The 19,154-nt window shown below is 48.0% G+C and overlaps 1 protein-coding gene across 1 annotated transcript in view; it reads left to right on the top strand.

Moving 5' to 3' along the window:
* LOC128730248 (protein O-mannosyl-transferase Tmtc3-like) overlaps positions 1 to 19,154 on the top strand; it is a 106,336-nt gene that overhangs the window by 36,576 nt on the left and 50,606 nt on the right. The window contains exons 3-4 of the mRNA XM_053823284.1: positions 4,648 to 4,729; positions 13,778 to 13,877. Coding sequence (XP_053679259.1) covers positions 4,648 to 4,729; positions 13,778 to 13,877 — 182 coding nt within the window. The remainder of the gene's footprint in view (positions 1 to 4,647; positions 4,730 to 13,777; positions 13,878 to 19,154) is intronic.

Below are 19,154 nucleotides of genomic sequence, written 5' to 3'. Positions count from 1 at the left end.
GGGGCTTGTTTCATTAGAGCCAGGCTGCGCTCATTGTGCGAATTATTCAACCGGCGAACCGGGTTCGTGTGACGGGTGGGTGGAACCAGACCGGGGGGGGAAAAACTTTGTTGCCCCCGGGCCTTTCACCGGCACAAAGATCGCATAAAGAAACGGCCAGTGGGTGGAAGAAGAGCATGCAAGAGAGATGGTGGGTGGTGAAATTTACTTGCTCTTCCCACGCCCTGGTGCGAAAGGAGTCAAACGTGGTGAAGCGATGCAACGGTGAAGAGCTGCACCGGCAGCAGCAGCTGCACGCTCGCTGGATTCGGGATGAACTTTCTGATGCGGGTTTGTTACAAAATAAATGCAATTAGTTGGCACGGGCTTCGGATGAGTGAAAGCCGTCCGCCGTGGCGCACCGAGAAGTGTCTGCAAATATGATGCAACTCGACAACGGGGAAAACAACTCGATGCAATGGAGCGACATTCCCCAATGCAAGCGGCTGATGAGAAACGAGAAGCACAAAAAAAAACAGCTTGGCTTTTTCATTACCCCAAAACGGTTGACTCCCGGTGGGTGGGTGGGTGGAATGCGACCTCCTGGAATATCGTTTGAAAATGATTACCACCACCCAACAGGCGACGGAGTCCCATTCGCAGTGAGAAGGCACGCAAAGAAAGCAATATGACCGATCCGACAATTTAACAAATTTTACCATAAAGTTAAATTGCATCCCCCGGCCAGTTGGGGGCGGGGGCATTTTAATGCCTCCCTTCCGGCCTAATTCGTCCCCGGGCGTCCCAAACGCCTGGACGGAGTGGTGTTGGGATATTTTTCCATTAAAACTTGTGTCGGGAAAAATTTGCCCACCGTGCTTCTGCAAGCTGCTCGAATTTCGAAGCGAACCCAGAAAGCTTCGTGTGCGTGAGTGGTTGCTTTTAGTTGCGTTTTTTTTTGTCCAATCATTTCTACAAGTGAGATTCTGTACGTTTTGCATTCGCAAAATTCGGAATTCAATTTAGTTATGCAATTTTTGGTGAAAACTCTCTCACTCTCTCTCTCTCTCTTTCTGTCTTGCTGTCGCTTGCACCAATACATGCACGTACTAACGACCACTTTGATGGCTATCGTTTGGACCTTACCAGCCATTCGGAGCTGAAAATGGAAAATCACAACCAACCAAACTCGAAAGTCACATGCTGTAAAACCCGTACTCGACGAGGGCACACACAAAAAAAAGTGTACCCTTTGCTATGTGCACATTAGATTCCATTCACTCACACTCAATTCGTAGCCAATTTCGCTAACGTCCTGTTTTGGGTGGCGTTTGGTTGATCTCCGGCACACACAAAAAAAATGCAGGTGAATTGCAACGCTGCATCCGGGTGCTTCGTACGAATCGAGGTCGCCAAAATGTGTGGCTGTGCTTGTGCATACACCCCCACTATGCATAAATTGGGCAACATTTCAGGATGGTTCGGGAAAATGCACACGGCCGCCCCAAAAACCCCGGGCGCAATATTAGTACGGGCCCGTAATAGGATTCTACGAACGAACGGTCGAGGGTCAACTCGGCGGGAGCGCTTGGGCCATTGAAAATTGAAAACGATCCTGCGAACACATTCCACAACCGAGAAGGGCACCGAAATGGCGCTCAAAGGGGGAGAGAGTCCGCGCAAAGTAGATTATATTTTATCCAATTCATGGTTCGGTGAAACAATAATTTCCCAAACATCATTATCGCAGATAACGGGTGCCGTTACCAACCGCGGTTGGCCGTGGGCTCGAATAGCTCCGGATGGTTGTGATGGCGTGCGGTCCTTCGAGACCCACCCCCTGGAGGGGTCCTGGGTAGATAATCGACTAGACCCGGGTGGGTTCGAACGTCAGCAAAGCGAGTGGATTGTAATTGGGCTGCGCTCACGAACACGATGGCGTGGTCCGGTGCCGTTGACGTTTTGGGCCGGTTGCTGGTATTATTGTTTTTCATAGCACCACCACCAGCTGGCGGTGCCGTCCTTATGGCCTAGCTGAAAGGACGACAGCATTCCCGGGACGGATAGCTGTCACCCAATTATGCTGCACGATGACGTAAAATATGTTGCCTGTCAGCCGTGCGGTAATGGCGTTGTTGGCGCAAACCGTCGGGTGTCGATGGTCACTTCGCTTCGTTCGGTTTGCTCTTCTCAAACTTCTGTCCCCAAGCTGGGTGTCCTCGTTGACGTTAATGTATGGGCGTGCCGCGGGGAATGAGATTAAAAATAAAATCGCTGGTACCGGCAGTGCTTTAATACGTTGGGTTAGGAATTTCGGACGAATTGCGATGGTCGACATTCCACAGAACAAAACGATCAACGATTCTGGGAACAAATAATGATGATAGACTAAAATTGATGGGTATTTTAATACCCTAGCATTAAGGTCATATTCGAGAAAGGAAGGATAATGATATGCCTGAGGTTTCGACTGGCCACGATGGTTCAGAAGTTATGTGGGACTGTGTGCAGCTGTCACATCATCGTTGACCAGCAAAACCTCAACCATAAAGCATTCGATTAGTAAGCATGCAGCAGTGCGACAACTTTTAAGCCACCTTCCATCTAAAGTGCACCCGGAATCGTCCTTTCATCGTTCAATAAATAACTCGAATCGACCGCGGTGACATCGACGACGCGGAACCGCATTCCATTTGACCCATTGTCCACGCTATCGCGATTTCTTCGGGGGCTCGTAAACCTCGGAAAAACGGAACCATATGAGACACACGAGACGATCCGGACAAATCGTGCCGCTCGGTAGCAGGGAACGCTACAAATGTGCCCCCATAAAGCGCCGCAATGGATGGGATGATTTTTTTTTACTATTTTCATTCGTTCGGCGCAGAGCCGGAGCTGCAAAAACCCGACCAGTCCGAGTCCACCATTGTTGTCGTTGGCAGACAGACAGGGTTAAGCAGGTCTCTCTGGGATCGAGCCCGTTAGCGCTGGCCAACCAGCTGCTGCTGGCCTCGGGGTGCAGTTGGCAGGATTCGTTTTAGGTGTTCCGCAGGACATAGCCTTCGCTTCCTGGGGCACGTTCCAAACAATTGCATCCAACCCATCCAGGCGACAGGAGGGTGGTCGCGTTGTTTGGAAAGGAAAAGCGATCCCAGGCGCGTTTTGTTTGGCGTCTCTGGGCTTGGGTTCACTTTGCCTCAACTCGTAAACCGGCGCTCGTCGTAAAAAGCTTGAAGTATATCTGCATCCCAGAAGCGCCGAGTGTATGCCTGAAATAGGTTCGGTTTTCCCAGGATCAGTTCGATTGTTTACCGTGGAGAGGTAAATTTAATCTACTCATGTCATTTGGGGCAACCAGACTAGCGCACGGTTAGTTTGTTTGCGACCACGGGTGTTTTCACAGGCGAGAATGTTTTTAACCCGTCGTCACGTCGACAAGGAGCAAATAAAATTATCAGAACAGTTGATGCGGCTGTGGTCCCATTTTTATCAGCAAGTTAACAAAGCGTGATCACTTCACGTGTTGAACGCAGGTTGATGTCGCGTGGTAATTAATTTGCTTAAGCCTCTCGTTATGCGTTACAACATCATAATTTTGCTCGCAGAAAGAAGCAGCGAACAAGAATTATTGCCGCTTTTGCAAACGGGGTCTGGTTCAAGCGGGAGAGTGCAAAAAAAAGAGGGCTTTAAGCAAACAATTCTAATGGGAGAGCGATGAGGCGCAGTTTGAATTTCCCAGCGAATCGGCACTTAATTACCGTGCCCGGGTGCATCCGTCGCGCGTGTTGACCGAGTTTTCCCCGGGTTGACCGGGAACCGAGTCTCGGTGTGAAGAGGAAAATGAATAGAATAGAATAAAAAAAGAGGAAAAACGCAAACGCCCTCGGCAGGCGGTTGGTCCAAGGTACGGACTCCTCTTGCGCTGTTGACTTTCTGCCAAAGGATCTTTCCTTCTCGTGCCGTTTTCTGTGCCGTTCTTCTTCATTGGGCGTTCATTGACCGCGTGCGCTTTCACTCCTTACCATTCGCTGGCACATCCTTTCTTCATTTCGCCCGAAGGACGAGAAAGCCATCCAGGCGTGGTGGAGCTGTTGTAAATCAGCAGAAAAAAAAACGGACCAGGACAGCCAGCGTGCCCCACGGGATCAGAAGCATGAAAAGCGTACGACCGACGAAGGGTTTGCGCAGTCCTAAGTCCCAATGGCCAGCGGCACTAATTAAATTAATGCCATAGGTAGCGTGGGGTCGTGAACTTTCTCTCCCATCTCACTCAGTTCTCCATCCCACGGCGCAATGCATCGACGTAGCCGGATGTGGCGTAAAAGGCAACAAAGCTGCATGTTTGCCTGCAGGAGTCAGGCGACTATGGGCTAAAGTAAAATATAGCCCACCAACCGAAATGAGCCGCATTTTCCGAGGTCGCGCTCGCTCCGGACAGTCAACGATGTGGCGGTGCAGGATGCTGCAGGACATATAGAAAACACCCGCCATTGTTCATCGGCCAACCAAAGCGTCGTCTTGGTGTTGGTGGCACGATCGACTGTGGTGTCGGTGGTGGTTACGGAACCGAATGAAATTTACTACTCAACCGCCGGCGTTTGGCTTATTCCCTTCGCATATTAATCTCTCTCATTAATTTTTTGCTTTCTCTCTTTCTCTCGTCTGCAGAATGTGCGCGATGTTGCTCTCGGAATCGGCCAGCTTTGCAGCCGCCCTGCTTTTTGCCGTCCATCCGATCCACACCGAAGCGGTAAGTCTGGTTTGTTGTATGCGTCCCTTATCTCATCTCATCGCTCATTGCAGTGGGGTTTTTTTTATTACGCCGTCGTGTGTTCTTTGCCTTTAGTCCTTTAAAATTTAGCTTTTAAAAAAAATGCTGCCCCACAATGATCGTCTCGGCGCGTGATGATTTATGTGATGGGGTTTTAACCCTTTATCAGCTGCCTGAAGGTGATGAAGGATTTAAAGTTTTCCTTCCGCTTGCGTTCGCTTTTAATGCGAGTCGTTTTTATAACTTTTTAAATCCCTCTCGCAGCCGGGAAATGGAAAGAAATGTTTGAAAATGTGTTTGTTTTTTTTTTTGTAGTTTTCTCATCTTACGGGGAACTTTATAGTTTTCTAGCGAATGAAAAAACCGCTGTGAGATGGCTTTGTTTACGCTGCCGAGGAGCACGACATTATAAACTTTTTTATAATCGACTCGCAAACGAATCTCATCACGATCGAGATGATAGCGCAACAGTGCTGTCATAAAACGCCCCAGACAGAGCAGTCGTTGTAGGATGCAAAGACATTCGATGCATTCCATAGCGTAATCAAACGTTAGTCTAGCAGCAGCAGCAGCAGAAGAAGGTTTACATTCAATTGTGATGAAATGCTGAAATTAAATTCCCTTCCTAAAGGGAAAAGACAGCCCTGGTTTCGTTGAAGCTTTCTATGATCAGAAAAGCCAACCCTGTGCTTTGTTTTGCATCTAGGATTTATCTATTTGCAAATTTTTCGAGCTAAATGTAGTAGGCGAAACCCCTCGATAAGGAACTACCGGAATTGACCTGGAAAGTAAACAAAAATTTGCTTCATCTAGCCATGCCAGCCTGAAAGCCATCAGTATGCTAATACACACACCGCACATTCGGACCGGAAAAAGCCCCCTTCGGAGAGTGGTGAAAAGTAAAATAAACGAACAAAAGACCCCAGACACGGGGCGGGGTGGCAAGTTTAAAATTCGTTCCAATTTGAAACTTTTCGAAAAAGCCTCATTCTCACCACCACCCGCTAGCCTGGAAGAGCGTAGTGGCCACCCCCCCCCAAAAGCACGCCGCTCATGGTCAACGGATAAGCCGTTTTTTTATTTTAGCATACACTTTTTCTCTTCTCATTTTTTTTGTTCGTCTTGCCACATATAATGTGTTGGTTTTATTTTGCGCCTGCTTTCACTCGGGCAAAATGCAAAAGTCCTTCAACCAAGCCACCGTCTGCCGCGCATCGGTTCAACCGGAGGGAAGAGCAAAGTTTTGCCCATAATCAGCCCCCATTCGGCTCTTATTTTCAACGGCTTATCCGTCCGTCCGGAGCGCCCCCTGAATGCAACCCTCGGGAGCATAGCCCCCCAAGGGGGCATGGGAAAAATCTAACTCCCGACGAACCCGGCAGCATCACAGAGGCTGCTCTTCACAATCGCTTATCGCTTTGCATACACCATGGCCCCGGGACGAGCGCTCGCCGGAGATAATCGGTGGCGAAGGAAAATTGTTCCCATTTCCTCGACGGTCGTTTCATCGCCCAATCATCGGGCCGTGCTTTTGCTCGACCCTCAGGCTAACATCGAAGACGACGGTCCCCGGGAGATGCCGATCGGGAGGAAGCACATTTCCAGCTGTTTGCGTACGGTCGAATTTGCGGTCGGTTTTGCTGTACACCCGTCTCATTCCGTCTCATTGCCGCGTGCCGACCGGTTCTGTCTCATTTCCTTTGCTACTTGCCGGCACGACACGTTGGCCGCGTGTCGAGAGGTCGATTTCCTTGTGATATTTCCCTGGCATTAGCCGGGGTGCCGTTTTCTCGGTCTTCATCGTTGGCGGGCGCGCAACCTCTGCTCAAGTCGACCGTAATTGAGTCAACTGGCCCCGCGTTGACCGGGAGACCGGTTTGCGGGCGGATAGTTCCGTTCACTCTCGGGTGATAATAAAGCGGAACGTTTGGAGGGGAAAAATCGAATTGCCACACGTCCGTACGGGTCGTCGGGGCTAAAAATACCCGTTTGCGCCACCGTACGGGTCCGTCGTTGAGCATGCCGGGCATAAAGCGATTAAACGCAATGAATAACTTATGTATCGGGCCATAGTGTGGTTCAAATTTGGTACCCCGTAAGGGTTGTCCGTTGCTTCCATTAATTTAGATGCAGTTTCAAACGCGGCCGAAAGTTGCTTTTCACAAAAATAACGCATAAAGTATCGCCTTTCGAGTCGTGAAACAAATTTAAATACCACTTTTAACGTGAGTTAAAATGTAAAAAATGTATAATGTTACGTCAAAAGTTGCCACTGTTGTTTCGACAAACCATGAACAATTGATATTTGACCGTCGCTGCGCAGAGACCCACCAGAGTGCAAGTGAACTATTTGGGAGATGAAAAATAAAAACGAAACGGAAATGGGAAGCAAAACTTCGAACATACCAGGTTTTACGTTACATCGGGGTGTAATACTGTAATACATAAAAAAATACCACCAGCAGAAGCCCAACACTCTCGACGGTTCCACAGGGCCGGGGTTTTTTGTTTTTCATTTCCCCCGCCAGCGCTAACGCGCTTTTCATTCGTCGAACGCGAAAGAGTGTGAAAGAGGATGTTTTATGGTATTAATAAATGAAATTTAATAACACTAAACGACGTCCGTCGGTGGCGCCCCGAACGGAATACCCACAGGCTGTTTGGCCCATTGAGTTTGCACGCACACATGCACAAATCTCGGTAGTGCCGGGTGGCATCAGGGGGTGGGTCCGAATTCCTGCTCCTTTTTTTTTTATTCACCAAAAGGCTATGGGTTACAGTGGCGCGAAGGACGTTAAATAAAAACCAACGATCAGCCACGGTTAAAACCATTCGATTCGTGCCCGAGCCCGTTCAGGCAGAAATGTGTGGGTAGAGAATTTTAAGCCCCGAGCACCGCCGGATTGGTGGGCGGAAATGGGTGGCGTAGATGGTACGTGTGTACGTGCGTGTGCATCCTGCATTGCGTTACAATGTCCTGCAGGGGAATCCATTTTCATTTCACATTTTTTTTAGCTTCCTTTTTCGCACATGCACACACTCCGTTTTCTAGTTCCACTGCTCCTTTCAATTTTCCACTCAACTCCACCATTCGCGTCCCGCGGCAACGTTGTTCCGCATCCGTTCCGTTGACCATTTACATGGTGTGGGTTGTTTTGCTCCTCCCGAACCCCGCTGCTAGGCGCAAATTTGCTCGAGCTACATTTTTAAGCCAACAAGCGAAAGCTAGCAGCACAAAATGTGCAACAAATTGAACACACACGCTCTGCTGCTTCACTACATCGCCATGATGCTGGATGCAACCATGGCGTCCGAGTGTAGGTTAGTGCTTTTTATTACATTACTTGTGCAGTAGGCGATGCAAGTGAGATGGAGCATAGAGAGAAAATGAGAGAGAAAGAGAAGCCCATTGCGCGTCTGTTCGTGATGCTTCGCCACTTCACGTTAGCAATGTTGACACAAAGCACGTACACATACGCGCACGAACATAAGAAGTGCAGTCGCTACACCACACGCCCTCATTTCAATACCGAAACCCGTTTTTCCTTCTCTCTTTGTTTGCTTTAAATTGAGTATCCTTTGCGGATTATCCCGATTCATGTTCGACACTCCCTGGCTAAGGGTGATCACGTCATTCTGCATCCTGTGCGTTATAGTTCGACATAAAAGGGGTTCTCATGGTTACAAGCAAGCAATTGAGCAGCTTTTCTTATTAGAATAGGTCATTTTTTAGTATCATCATTAAAACCTTGCAATTTTCATTTGCAAGCTTGAATACCAGTTTCGGGGTTTTCACATTCATAAAGCATATATTTTCCGGGAAGTATTTGTGAATACAGCTAGCTAGGACCTCGACTATTGTAAACTTAAGCCAGTACTAACCAACTACTCTCACGTAGATCTCCACACATGCTAAAAGTGTCACGGAGAGCTTCAATTAGCAAGGCTAAGGGAGCTAGGACTATATAAAAGGACGAGCTTAACGGTCGAAAGTATCATTAAAACAAATAAACGCGAAGAAGAAAGAATGATTTTGTAACGCTCCATCCAACAAATCAACATTCGTAATCCAATATGCACGCGTATTACAACTGCATCACGCACACGTTTGGCTTTTAGTTGCGCGTTTTGCGACATTCTCTCGAAAAGCAGCCAAATTCAAATTCACCTTCGTGGCGACTCACAAAACCACTTTAGTTTACATGATATTAATTAAACCGTATCAACAGCATACTCAACCGAACGCTTCTGCGCAAACACAATCTCGTTTGTGTTTGGTAATTGAATTGCGATATTTTGATGCGGCTTAACAATTTTCCCCACCCAGAGCTCCTCGACGCGGAGAAGCCTGCCGAACAGACGATTACTGCCGTGCCACCACTCGAATCGCTCGGCCAAGATGAAGGCGAAACAATTATCCAAATGCTCGGCCACTCGAAGGGCGCCCGTAGTCGCCAGCTTAACTGGGCGGTATTTCGCAATCAATGTCCTCCCCGGTATCGATCGGTTGCGATCTCGCAATTAAGGATCCCGCCGGACGCAAATCGAATTTTCCCCGAGCGCCCGGTACGCCCGGGTAAACAATAAACCTATCCCGGTCATCCCCGGAGCTGGAATTGAAATTGGCTGAAAATGCACCGATTGTCGTGTATTATTATCTTACTGCACTTAATTAGCTGCAGCCCCGTCGCACGGGTAGCGACAAAGGTCATTCATTCGAAGGATATTGGGACCAAATTGTTTGCCGGCCAGTTTTGCTCGTCGTCCCCGTAACTCGCCAATTAAGCTCGGTTGGCTCGATTGCCTACACCAGTTTCGCGCGGCCAGTTTTGAAACGACCTCCGACGCACGGCCCACTCGCATAATGGTCAGTGGTTCGATGTTAACATGCCGTGCAGGTGGGATATAGCAAAAAAAAAAGCCACCGGCTTGGGTCACGCCACCATTCGTTTAATTCCGAGCAACAGCGAAGACGACGCTAACGATATGCCGCAATGAATGGTTAGCGGAGAACGCCCGAATCGAATCGTGGTATTATGGCAATAATTGAATTTGAAATTGAACAAACCACGATCCGCTAGTTGAGCTGGCCGCAAATGCCGCCTCCATGTTGGCTTCTGCGAATCCGCCGTCGCCCTTCATGTGTGACATCTTGCAGCCTTCTGTTCCTGATTGGGAGCGAACAACGCTGGATGCACGGGAAAAACTGATTTCACTCGGCTCATTCCGAGCTCCATCACTGTATGCATGTATGTGTTTGTGTGTGTGTGTGTATGAATGACACTAGGGAACAACCCTAAAATAGAAAGTTCGCTTTCCAGAATCATCCCGAACTAGTGAAGGAAGGGAAAACTGATTCCAATTTCGAATAAATCTCTTACCCACCGCCAACTGCGGGAAGGAAATCATCTCGCCAACCAAGCTTAAAGCTTCGCTTTTCCGCTGAACAAAATCACACACACATACACACACACCCGGTTACGATCCACGACACCGGTGGTGGAGGTAAAAAACGAGGTGTTGATTGAGTTTTTAATTGCTTGCAAGCGTGCCTTCGCTGGATCTCGCCTGCGGCAGAAGCTTAAGAAGCCCGGCGAACCAGAACCGAAGGTGTCGCTATGGTGGAGGGCTATCTATTCGGTTGCGGATTTTAGCTCGTGGTAAGAAAACGAACTGAATGGTTGAAAATGGGGGTGGTCTCTTGCTTTAACACTTGCCCCTTTAAGCTGCATGTCAGTGTCAATTTTTCAAAGAGCTACTTTGATGGGTCGATCAATTTACAATATATAGTTGAAATGTCAAAACCATGCTTATCAGGTTATAACAAAGGCTTAGTTTAAGCCTCTTCGTACACTCGAACGAAGAAAAAAAATCGTAACGTTGAAGAAAAAAACAATCACAACCGATAGTACCGACTCCCCATGTCAAGCTTATTGATATCAAAATCAATCTATTTACTCTCGAGTCTTAACTTCTCGACTCTTATTGGATCAATTGGCATTATCTCGTCAATTTCTGTCCACCCGTCGCAGTATGGGGCGGTGGCGTTTTTCTCAAGCATTTTCCCATTTCTGCAGCATCAGCACCAACTCAGTCCCCGGGTGAGTGTATTGCTGCAGCTGTCGAGATAGCAAACGACGTTAGCAAGCACCCCTCGGCGGGATGCACAGAGTGCTTGAATTGTGACCAACCACCAGGCGCCTCCATGTGGTGCAACCGAACCATTCTCGCCGAATGACCCCCACCGGTGCCGGTTCGGATACGCTTCCGAGACCGAGTGGTTCGGGTGCGCCCGGGTTTGAAATAATAGTAAAGTAAATAAGTAACAAATCTTGATTAATGATATTGGATTATGTTAACCGCCAACCCGGCGAGGCACTCATCGGCAGCGTCGGCTGATGGGCAGCTCTTTCTGATTATGGCGCTATCTCGGTGGGGAAACTGGGAAAATGGGATGGAATAAAAAGCGGTACCCGTCAAGGATGGGTCCTTTAATCTAGGTTTCCACTGTTTCATTTGTATTGGTGGATGGAGAGGAGATCCCCACGGGTGGTCTTCCGTTTGGTCCACGCTGGCTCAAATCAACTTGAAACCATTTCGATGGTGTTTGGACGAAGCAGTGTAAGCAATTTAGTACGCGGTTGGGTACCAAACCAGAGCGTCAAGGTGATTTGCTATGGGGGCGAAAATTAAAGCTCATTTCATCGTCTTTTAGCGTGTTTTATCGTTTAATGGGAGCATGTTTCAATGTTCAACGGATGTTGAATGACAACATGCATAAGTATTTTTAAACTGCTACACGTTTTTATTGTTAAATTCGTGTGCAAAAATACTTTTCTGTAAATTGGTTTTTAATTGTGAATATTACCAAACATAAATATCTGCTTACGATTGTGGCTTTTCATTAATTTCCTATCGATTTCTTACAAAACTTAACTATCTCTATATAGTTGTTTGTCACGTCTCGTCCCTTTAGTTTATTCAACAATAGAGCATTATTCTTCTGCTCGGATAAATCAACCGAAAATGGTGACTTCCGCCTCACGGTCATGATCTTACATATCCTTTTTAGATGATGCCAATCCCCCTTGTGCTTTAATATCATCCCGTATCAATAGCAAACGTATCAACTGACGATCCACTCGATCGCAGTTTCAAACGTATAGTCGTTCATATTCTACTGACACACAATGGATCGTAAACCTTGCATGAACGCCACCAAAAGCAACCAAAGGCATGGTTTTGATTTTTCATACCATCACCCAAATTCGACAAAACCGCTTCCGTCGACGATTGTGCCATCGTCCCGCTGGACAAGGGATGCACATCCTCACTAATCACACTATGAATTACGTTGACCCTGCCATTTCGAACCGCCCGAGAGCGATGGTGCGGAAGCGATGATGCTCAGAGCGATGAATGCCGTCAAACTTGCGATGGTTCCGCTCATGCCAGCGTTACAATTTATCGCCCATCACGTGTTCATTTGTCTACGTCCACAGCAGCAGACAGCGGGCAGTTGAAGGAAATGAAACTTATTCCCCCTAAAATCACCATACTCTGACGAAGCTTGGTGAGTTTTGGGAAACGGTTCGAGTTACTACGCCACGCATTTACCAAACCGCACATCGGATGGGTGCTTTGGGCAAGCTTGCATAAATTACATCATCTAGAACTTTTTTCGCAAGAAAGCATGATCTGCTGTACTGCTGCAGTACGATAGTGTTTGGAGCTGGTGCTGTTGAAGCTATGTAGAGAAGTTTCCATAATTGTGATTAAAATTATATACGAGGTTGCAAATTGAATTGAGGATGTTTATCGTACTCTAATTTAATAACGGTCGTAAAGTAAAGTGCAATCACTGCTAAACCAGCCAATTTATCTAATAAGTAATTGAGCTAGGAGCATATGTGTGTTCATTATTTTCATGTATGACGCGGAAGTATGCATAATTTTATTAACTTTTATTTGTTTACTCCCGTTCTATTTCGATACTTCTTTTCAACGAATAGGTCGAACTCTTTTCACAAATAGGTCGAATTATTTCAAAGCATATTTGTTGGAAAAAGGAATTATCTTCTCTTGCCGCCAGCTTGTCGTATGCACTTTCTAAGAAAGAGAAAATGAGACTTTGCTTAGCCGATCGTAATCCTTTCAGGAAAACGAACGCTTGTCGGCACGCTCAGGCACGTTGCGTCCCGAAAAAGCGAACCGTTCAAAAGCGACTCACACGTCGCCACGATCGTAAGCGGATAATTCCATCTTAATTGCATCGCCCGAACGCAGCGCATTGACTACCACTTTCTACCAACGACGCTCACGAAGGCTGCTTCCGGCGAATGACACCGGTTTCCGCATTCTTCCGATTCATCCGGGCTGTGAAAGAAAACCCAACACGGAACGCTTCAGGGCAATGCTTGAAGGTGCAACTTTTCTTGTTGCGCTTGCTGTTTCAGGCGTTGGCACGTCGTAATCGGAAAACACGATAATAGGAAATCCTGTCAAATGGAGATAAGCGAGTTGCAAGGCAATTTTTTGGTGCAGTAAATTTGAATGCATGTTTCTCGCGTTATTTCGACAAAATGCGATATGCTAGAGTTTGTTTATCGTACGATAACCTCCAGAGGAAATGTTTCAGAACATTTACATAATTCATTCGCAATCATCCCACCCACACGTCCTGCCATCTTAACCCCGCCCTGAACGTGCGTGTCCTGTTCGTGCACGGTTATATCCTCAGCCGAGATTTCCCACGGCATCGTCAATCTTTCGATCCCACCGGTCAACCTGGGGCTGATTGCATTAATTGGCCCGGTCCCGAGTCCAGTCTCCACGATCCGATCCGACATTGATTTTCCTTCCGGTACACCCCCACGCACGACCCCACAAAAGCACGCCGCACCGGATGGAATAATTCCCATCGCTCCCCGTTTCGGTCGGTACACATTTCAATAAAAATAATTTTCCACCATTATCGTGCATACCCTGGTGCTAACGTTCACGTGCGCTTTCTCGCTCCCATTGCAGGTGACCGGTGTCGTCGGACGGGCGGAAACGCTCTCGTCGGTGTTTTTCCTGGCGGCGTTCATTTTCTACACCAAGGCGACCAGGCGGAAAAAATCCACAGGTACGTACGAGCCCCGAGCATGCGGCCAAGGGTGTAATGTTGCACAAACAGGTGTAATCACCTTCGAGGGAGCGCGCGACGGCGACAAAAAAAAAAGTGGCAATAACGAACACTCCGATTGTGCGGTGTTGTGTCGGGAAATGTTGTGTTTTTTTTTTCGCGAGAGATTTTTTTTGTTGCCACTGTGTGCTGTTTCTTTCTCCATTTCGTATTTCCCACGGTCACTGGGTGGGGATGCCCTGGCTGCCGGGCAAGCAAGCAAGCTGATGAATGGTTGTTGCACTGCGAACGGTACAAAATCTGTATCACTCGAGGTGCGACCCGATGGGGGCGCCCTACGGTCCTCCTACGTTTGCGCCTTCAGCTTTGCATCGTGAAAAACGTGAGCCCTCCTTTGGGGGGAAGGCAACAAAACCCCTGAACTCGGACGCGGGCGCGCGCGATGTGCAAAAAAAAAGGATTGTGAAATAATGCACGTATAAATACGACACTCGGTGGGAATATTTTTCCACGATGTACCACCGTCGGAAGGGATTTCTTTTTTCGCCCTCTTCAGAGGACGGAAAATCAAAGGGAATGCAGTATAAGCTCTTTGTGGGTTTTAATTGGAATACGGGAGAATAAGAGCAAAAAAAAAAGATCACGTAGTACGAGCAACATGTACGGGTCGCTTTTCATGCTCATCAGAAACGGCTGCTTCACCTCTGCGTTGTTTGTTTCGCTAAATGATGTCGCATGAGCGCGACACAAAACCCCACAGCTTTCGTGGGTATATGATCATGCTCACTCAAGGGCCATCCACATGATATTTTTATATGTATTTTTATTCCCCCGAAACCATAGTGCTTGTGTAAAAACAGAAAGCGTATCAAATAATCCCCCGTTAATAAATCGATCGGCGTTTTCTGACGGAAAATGATGGAGCTGTCGGTTTGGATGGCAACCGGCGCCTGGCTCGTAATTGTGCGCCTTGTGCCAAAATAGTGCTTTTAGCATCCGGCGTTGCCAAAATTTAATCATTGCAGGTTTTTTACGGTGCCGCTGCACATGCACAATCGAACATTTGTCGCATCGTGCTCGAGCGCTAATGCAATTCGCTCACACTGAGTGCAGGCGCGCTGCAGGGATCCACTCAAAATGGCACCTAATATGAAATCAATCAATTTAGAGCATCCATTCGACGCGAGGCCCACCATCCATCCCGTGCGGGTTCTGTCACACTTGATCTAATTTCGACCGATCCGCTCCGACGGTGCCGGTGCTCATCCTGAGCGTCACAACCAACCCATTATGCATGCTCGAGCACCGCTCGATTTACCCACCCGAAACATGACCAATTTGCTGATTTTACAAGAGCATACCCAGCAAAATGTGATTAATTATTGAAAATCCGCTCCCTAATGATTTGCTATTCATCGGCGAAATTCATGGCGCCCTTTCGTTCTGATGGTGCAAAGCTTTCAGTACCACGGTGTCTGCTCGCTGCTGTGGCGTTCGAGCTTTTGCTGCCCCGATCGGTTGCACCTGATCGACTTTTGGCCTGGTTTCGGTGCTTCTCTTCCTAGCCCCCCGTGCCGTGGGTGGTGTAGCAGCATCTAATTCCGGACGTGCGGACGGTGCTATCAAAACGAGTCCATTAGTCTACCCCGGGGGAGGGAATCCAAATGGAAAGGCGGAACCGCCTGGTGCTGCCTTTTTTTTTGCAACGGTTCATTTTAATCCATTTAAGCGCCCTTTCGTTTTCGTGTCATCCGAGGCGGGGTTTTTAAAGGTTTGTTAAATTACGTTCATTAAAAAATCCGACTCGGCGTTGATGCGAGCAGGCAGGCAAAAACAGATAATTTACCGTAACAAAAAATTACCACACTTAAACCGTTTCTCATCCCCGTTTGTCTCTAGGCTGCGTGGGGTAATTCTCATTCTCCACAACGCAAAAAGAATGGGTCTCGACGTCAGTAAATTCAAATAATTTTTTTTTACATAAAGGTTGCTTTCGCACAGCAACCGAAATGTGTTGCTACGTCGTCCGGTTTGGGAAGCTTCGGGCGCAGTCAGGCGCAAGTTTGGATTAAAATGTAAACCTGTTCATCAATCGCCACCATCCAGCGGGTTTTCCACGCGTTCCCGATAAAAATGACCGTCATTTGCAACATCACCCCCTCAAAAAAAAACCCTTCCAACCGACGGCCAATGTTTGCCGCACATAGGCTTCGAGCACTTTCCTTCCGGTTGTGGCTCTTTCCACCATTAACGTTGGGCGCACCGTGCGGATTCGGTAAGCCAATCTCTTTGCTCGGTGTGAACCGCGCAATGGGTTCGATTTATTTTCGAAATTGCGGCGCCGAAAAACTAACTACCCAGCTCGAGTAGCTGGAAGGAATCGAGTTGAGGCGGCTTTAGTTTCGTATAGCCGTATACCCACATACATACACTGGACCATGCCCCGTGGGTAGGAAATGTTAAAATTTCTTTCCCACCGACGAAATTACAACATTTATCAAGTAAATTACTTGACGTTACCACGGGTACGGTCTGGTTTGGCTCGTCGGCGTGGGGAGGAGACTTAAGGTTTGGTTTGTGGTGGCAACGCGTCAGTTGCATGCTGCTTTTTTGTACGAAAAAAAAAACATAGACGCCATTTTCCGTCTCTTTTGCTTGTTTTTATTAAAGCCCCCAAATCTCACGCTTCTCGGCTTCATGATTCGTTTGCCCGCGTTTGGTGGAAATCGTTTTGATGAAGAATTGAAAAAAACAACTCCCTCACGAAGGTCCCAAAGCTGCGAAACGGGTGCAATAATGGGCCCAAAAAAGTTTTGCCCCAAATTGAAAGAGCATTTGGCACGTTTGAGTGAAAGGTTTCGCTTTCCCTTCGGCAACTTCACGCCCGCAGCCGGCGCACTTGCAGCGGAACTGGCGGACTGAAAAAGTGCATCTCACACCGCCGGATGCAGCAAACTTTTTGAAACAATGTGGCGGTGTTGCAGAAACGTGCCTCGGTGCGATGGTGAATAAATCACACCACGCCCGGTCGCCGCCGGAGTGCTTTGAAGCGGCGAATTTATGCGAGAATAATTCATGCTCCCGTCCCGGTAAGCTGCAAGCATTACAGCAAACGTCATCAATTTTACCACACGAAGGCTTGCGAAATCGCCTCGGGGATGCTTGGTGATGGTTCCGTTTCGGAAACGAAATGCCTTTCTCGCATGTAACATAAACGTCAATGCCATGGAAGACAAGTGCTCGGGAAACTCGTCAACGGTGGTTCTGTGGTTTCTTTCTCTCTCCGCCGAACGACAAACGACGTGAAATATTTGCTCTGAAATTAGCCTCACCGTGTGCTAATCGCGCATCGGTTGCTCTTGAAAAGTGCATTCGCTCGGGTGCATCTGGTGCATCGCGTGTGTTTGCCATTTATCAATAACATTTCACGAGCGCTCGTGAGTGTGCTGCTTGTGTTCGCTGGCTCTGGAGCTTTTGGCACTCCGCCGAGTAGGTTGATGCGAACATGAGTTCAGCATCCGTGCATGCAAATGTACCCCACCGGCAATCGGTTTCGTTTCTGCAGGGAAACGTAAAGAAATGCTTGACGGAAGGAAATTTGCTTCTTCCGCCATTCGCGTGCTATTTGCTGGAGCCCTCTTCAAAGCACCCGGCTCACGGTGGCTTTATTCCGTGCCCGTCGTTTAGATGCATTGCCTCCCTGCAACCCGGATTCTGCACCGGTTCTGAAATTGAACCCGTGCTTACAAATCGAAATCGAAGCTGCTACCCTAACCTCACGTTTGGCGAACGAAAGCGCATGGGTTCGAAATAAATCGTCCAAGCTCTGGGGCACGAGCAAACGCCGCACGGATTTGAATGGATGCGAGTAAAGGTGAAACACCTGCGAAAGGCGACCGCTCGAGAGGCGCGATTTGGTGGTGAAATTGGGATTTACCAGCTGGAGCGAATGTGCCTCAAGCACCGGCTTTGATCGTGAAAGAAGTCCTGAAGAAGCAAACCGGCACTCCGAAAGCGGAACCCATTTCCGAGGGATAAACTTTCGTTCTTATTACCGGTTTCGGAGACCCTTGGGTGGGTCGCAAATGCTCGGCGGGAGGTTTCAAGCAACAACAAAAAAATCCTCATTCCCCAAAGCATGTGCAGAAGGACTGCTGTTGACTCCGGTCGCAGCAGCGCTGCGGAACTGCATCCGGTTGCATCATTATGACGTGCAGCTTCTCCGTGAAGCTGGTTGAGTTTCTGAGGTTATTTTTTTCTTCGTTTTGCTTTCACCCAAACGATTGGTGGATGGGCGAACTTTCGCACCAAGCGGGAACTCTCATTACAAACGAAGAGGATGCCGGATGTTGCGCGAAGAAAAAGTAAACCACGAGAATCAGCGTAGTGCATTTAGCACCGCGAGGCGCTGGTCCGTGATGGTGTTGGCGGTGAAACATTAAACCTCCAACGCGAACGAGAGAAAGTGAGCTGCAGCGCGTGCAATAATGCAGCCAGCACTCAACGAATTTTTGCCTGCCAAAACACAAAAAAACGCACGCCCAAAACCCGCCAGCAAAAGAAGAGCTCTTCAGCACGGCAAACTTGCACGTTCTCGATGTGGCAAAGTTCCGCGGAAGGCGAAGAATGAATGAAACAAAATGAAACGACGTGAAACTCCGCGGAAGGAAAACCCGAAACACACTGTATCGGCACGCCACGCGATCGTCAAGGATCGTTCCTCCGTGGAGGTTTTGGCACGCTTGCCTTTTCTTCAAACTTGAGCGCCCGGAGGCGTGATTTATTTACGACAAGCTTTTGGCAAAGTGAATTCCAGCTGCTGCACCACCCACCAGCGTTGGCAGTATTTTTCTGCAGCAAAACCGCTGATGCGATACGCGCAGGCGAAGGCGTCTATGGATGAGTAATTGAATATTATTTTTTTTGCCTACTTCATTTGCGAAAGACGGCAACGTGGGCGCATCTGGGAAGCGCAAAAAAAAACGAATACTAATATTGGAAGGGAAGTGAATCGACAGGAGGATGCGTGAAATGCGAGACAACAACACGCGGGATTTTTGCCAATTGGGCTAGTTGGCGTTTTGGCACGGGTGCGCTTCTGCACGCGCCATCGCAAGCAGTATAGTGTTACATAACAGGCATTTCGTGGCATTTTGTTTTTTGCTTTACAGTAAAAAAACAAATATCGTATTCATGCTTCAGTTTCAGAAATGCCACTTGCCACAGGATGGGTGTAAGAGCAATTTCTTTGTCTTTTGTTCGATTCTCTTCATTTTT

Source organism: Anopheles nili, chromosome 2, assembly GCF_943737925.1.
Source record: "Anopheles nili chromosome 2, idAnoNiliSN_F5_01, whole genome shotgun sequence".
In the NCBI taxonomy this organism is placed as follows: Eukaryota; Metazoa; Arthropoda; class Insecta; order Diptera; family Culicidae; genus Anopheles; species Anopheles nili.
Note: the sequence above shows the minus strand (reverse complement) of the source record. Positions and strands in the feature narration are given on the sequence as shown.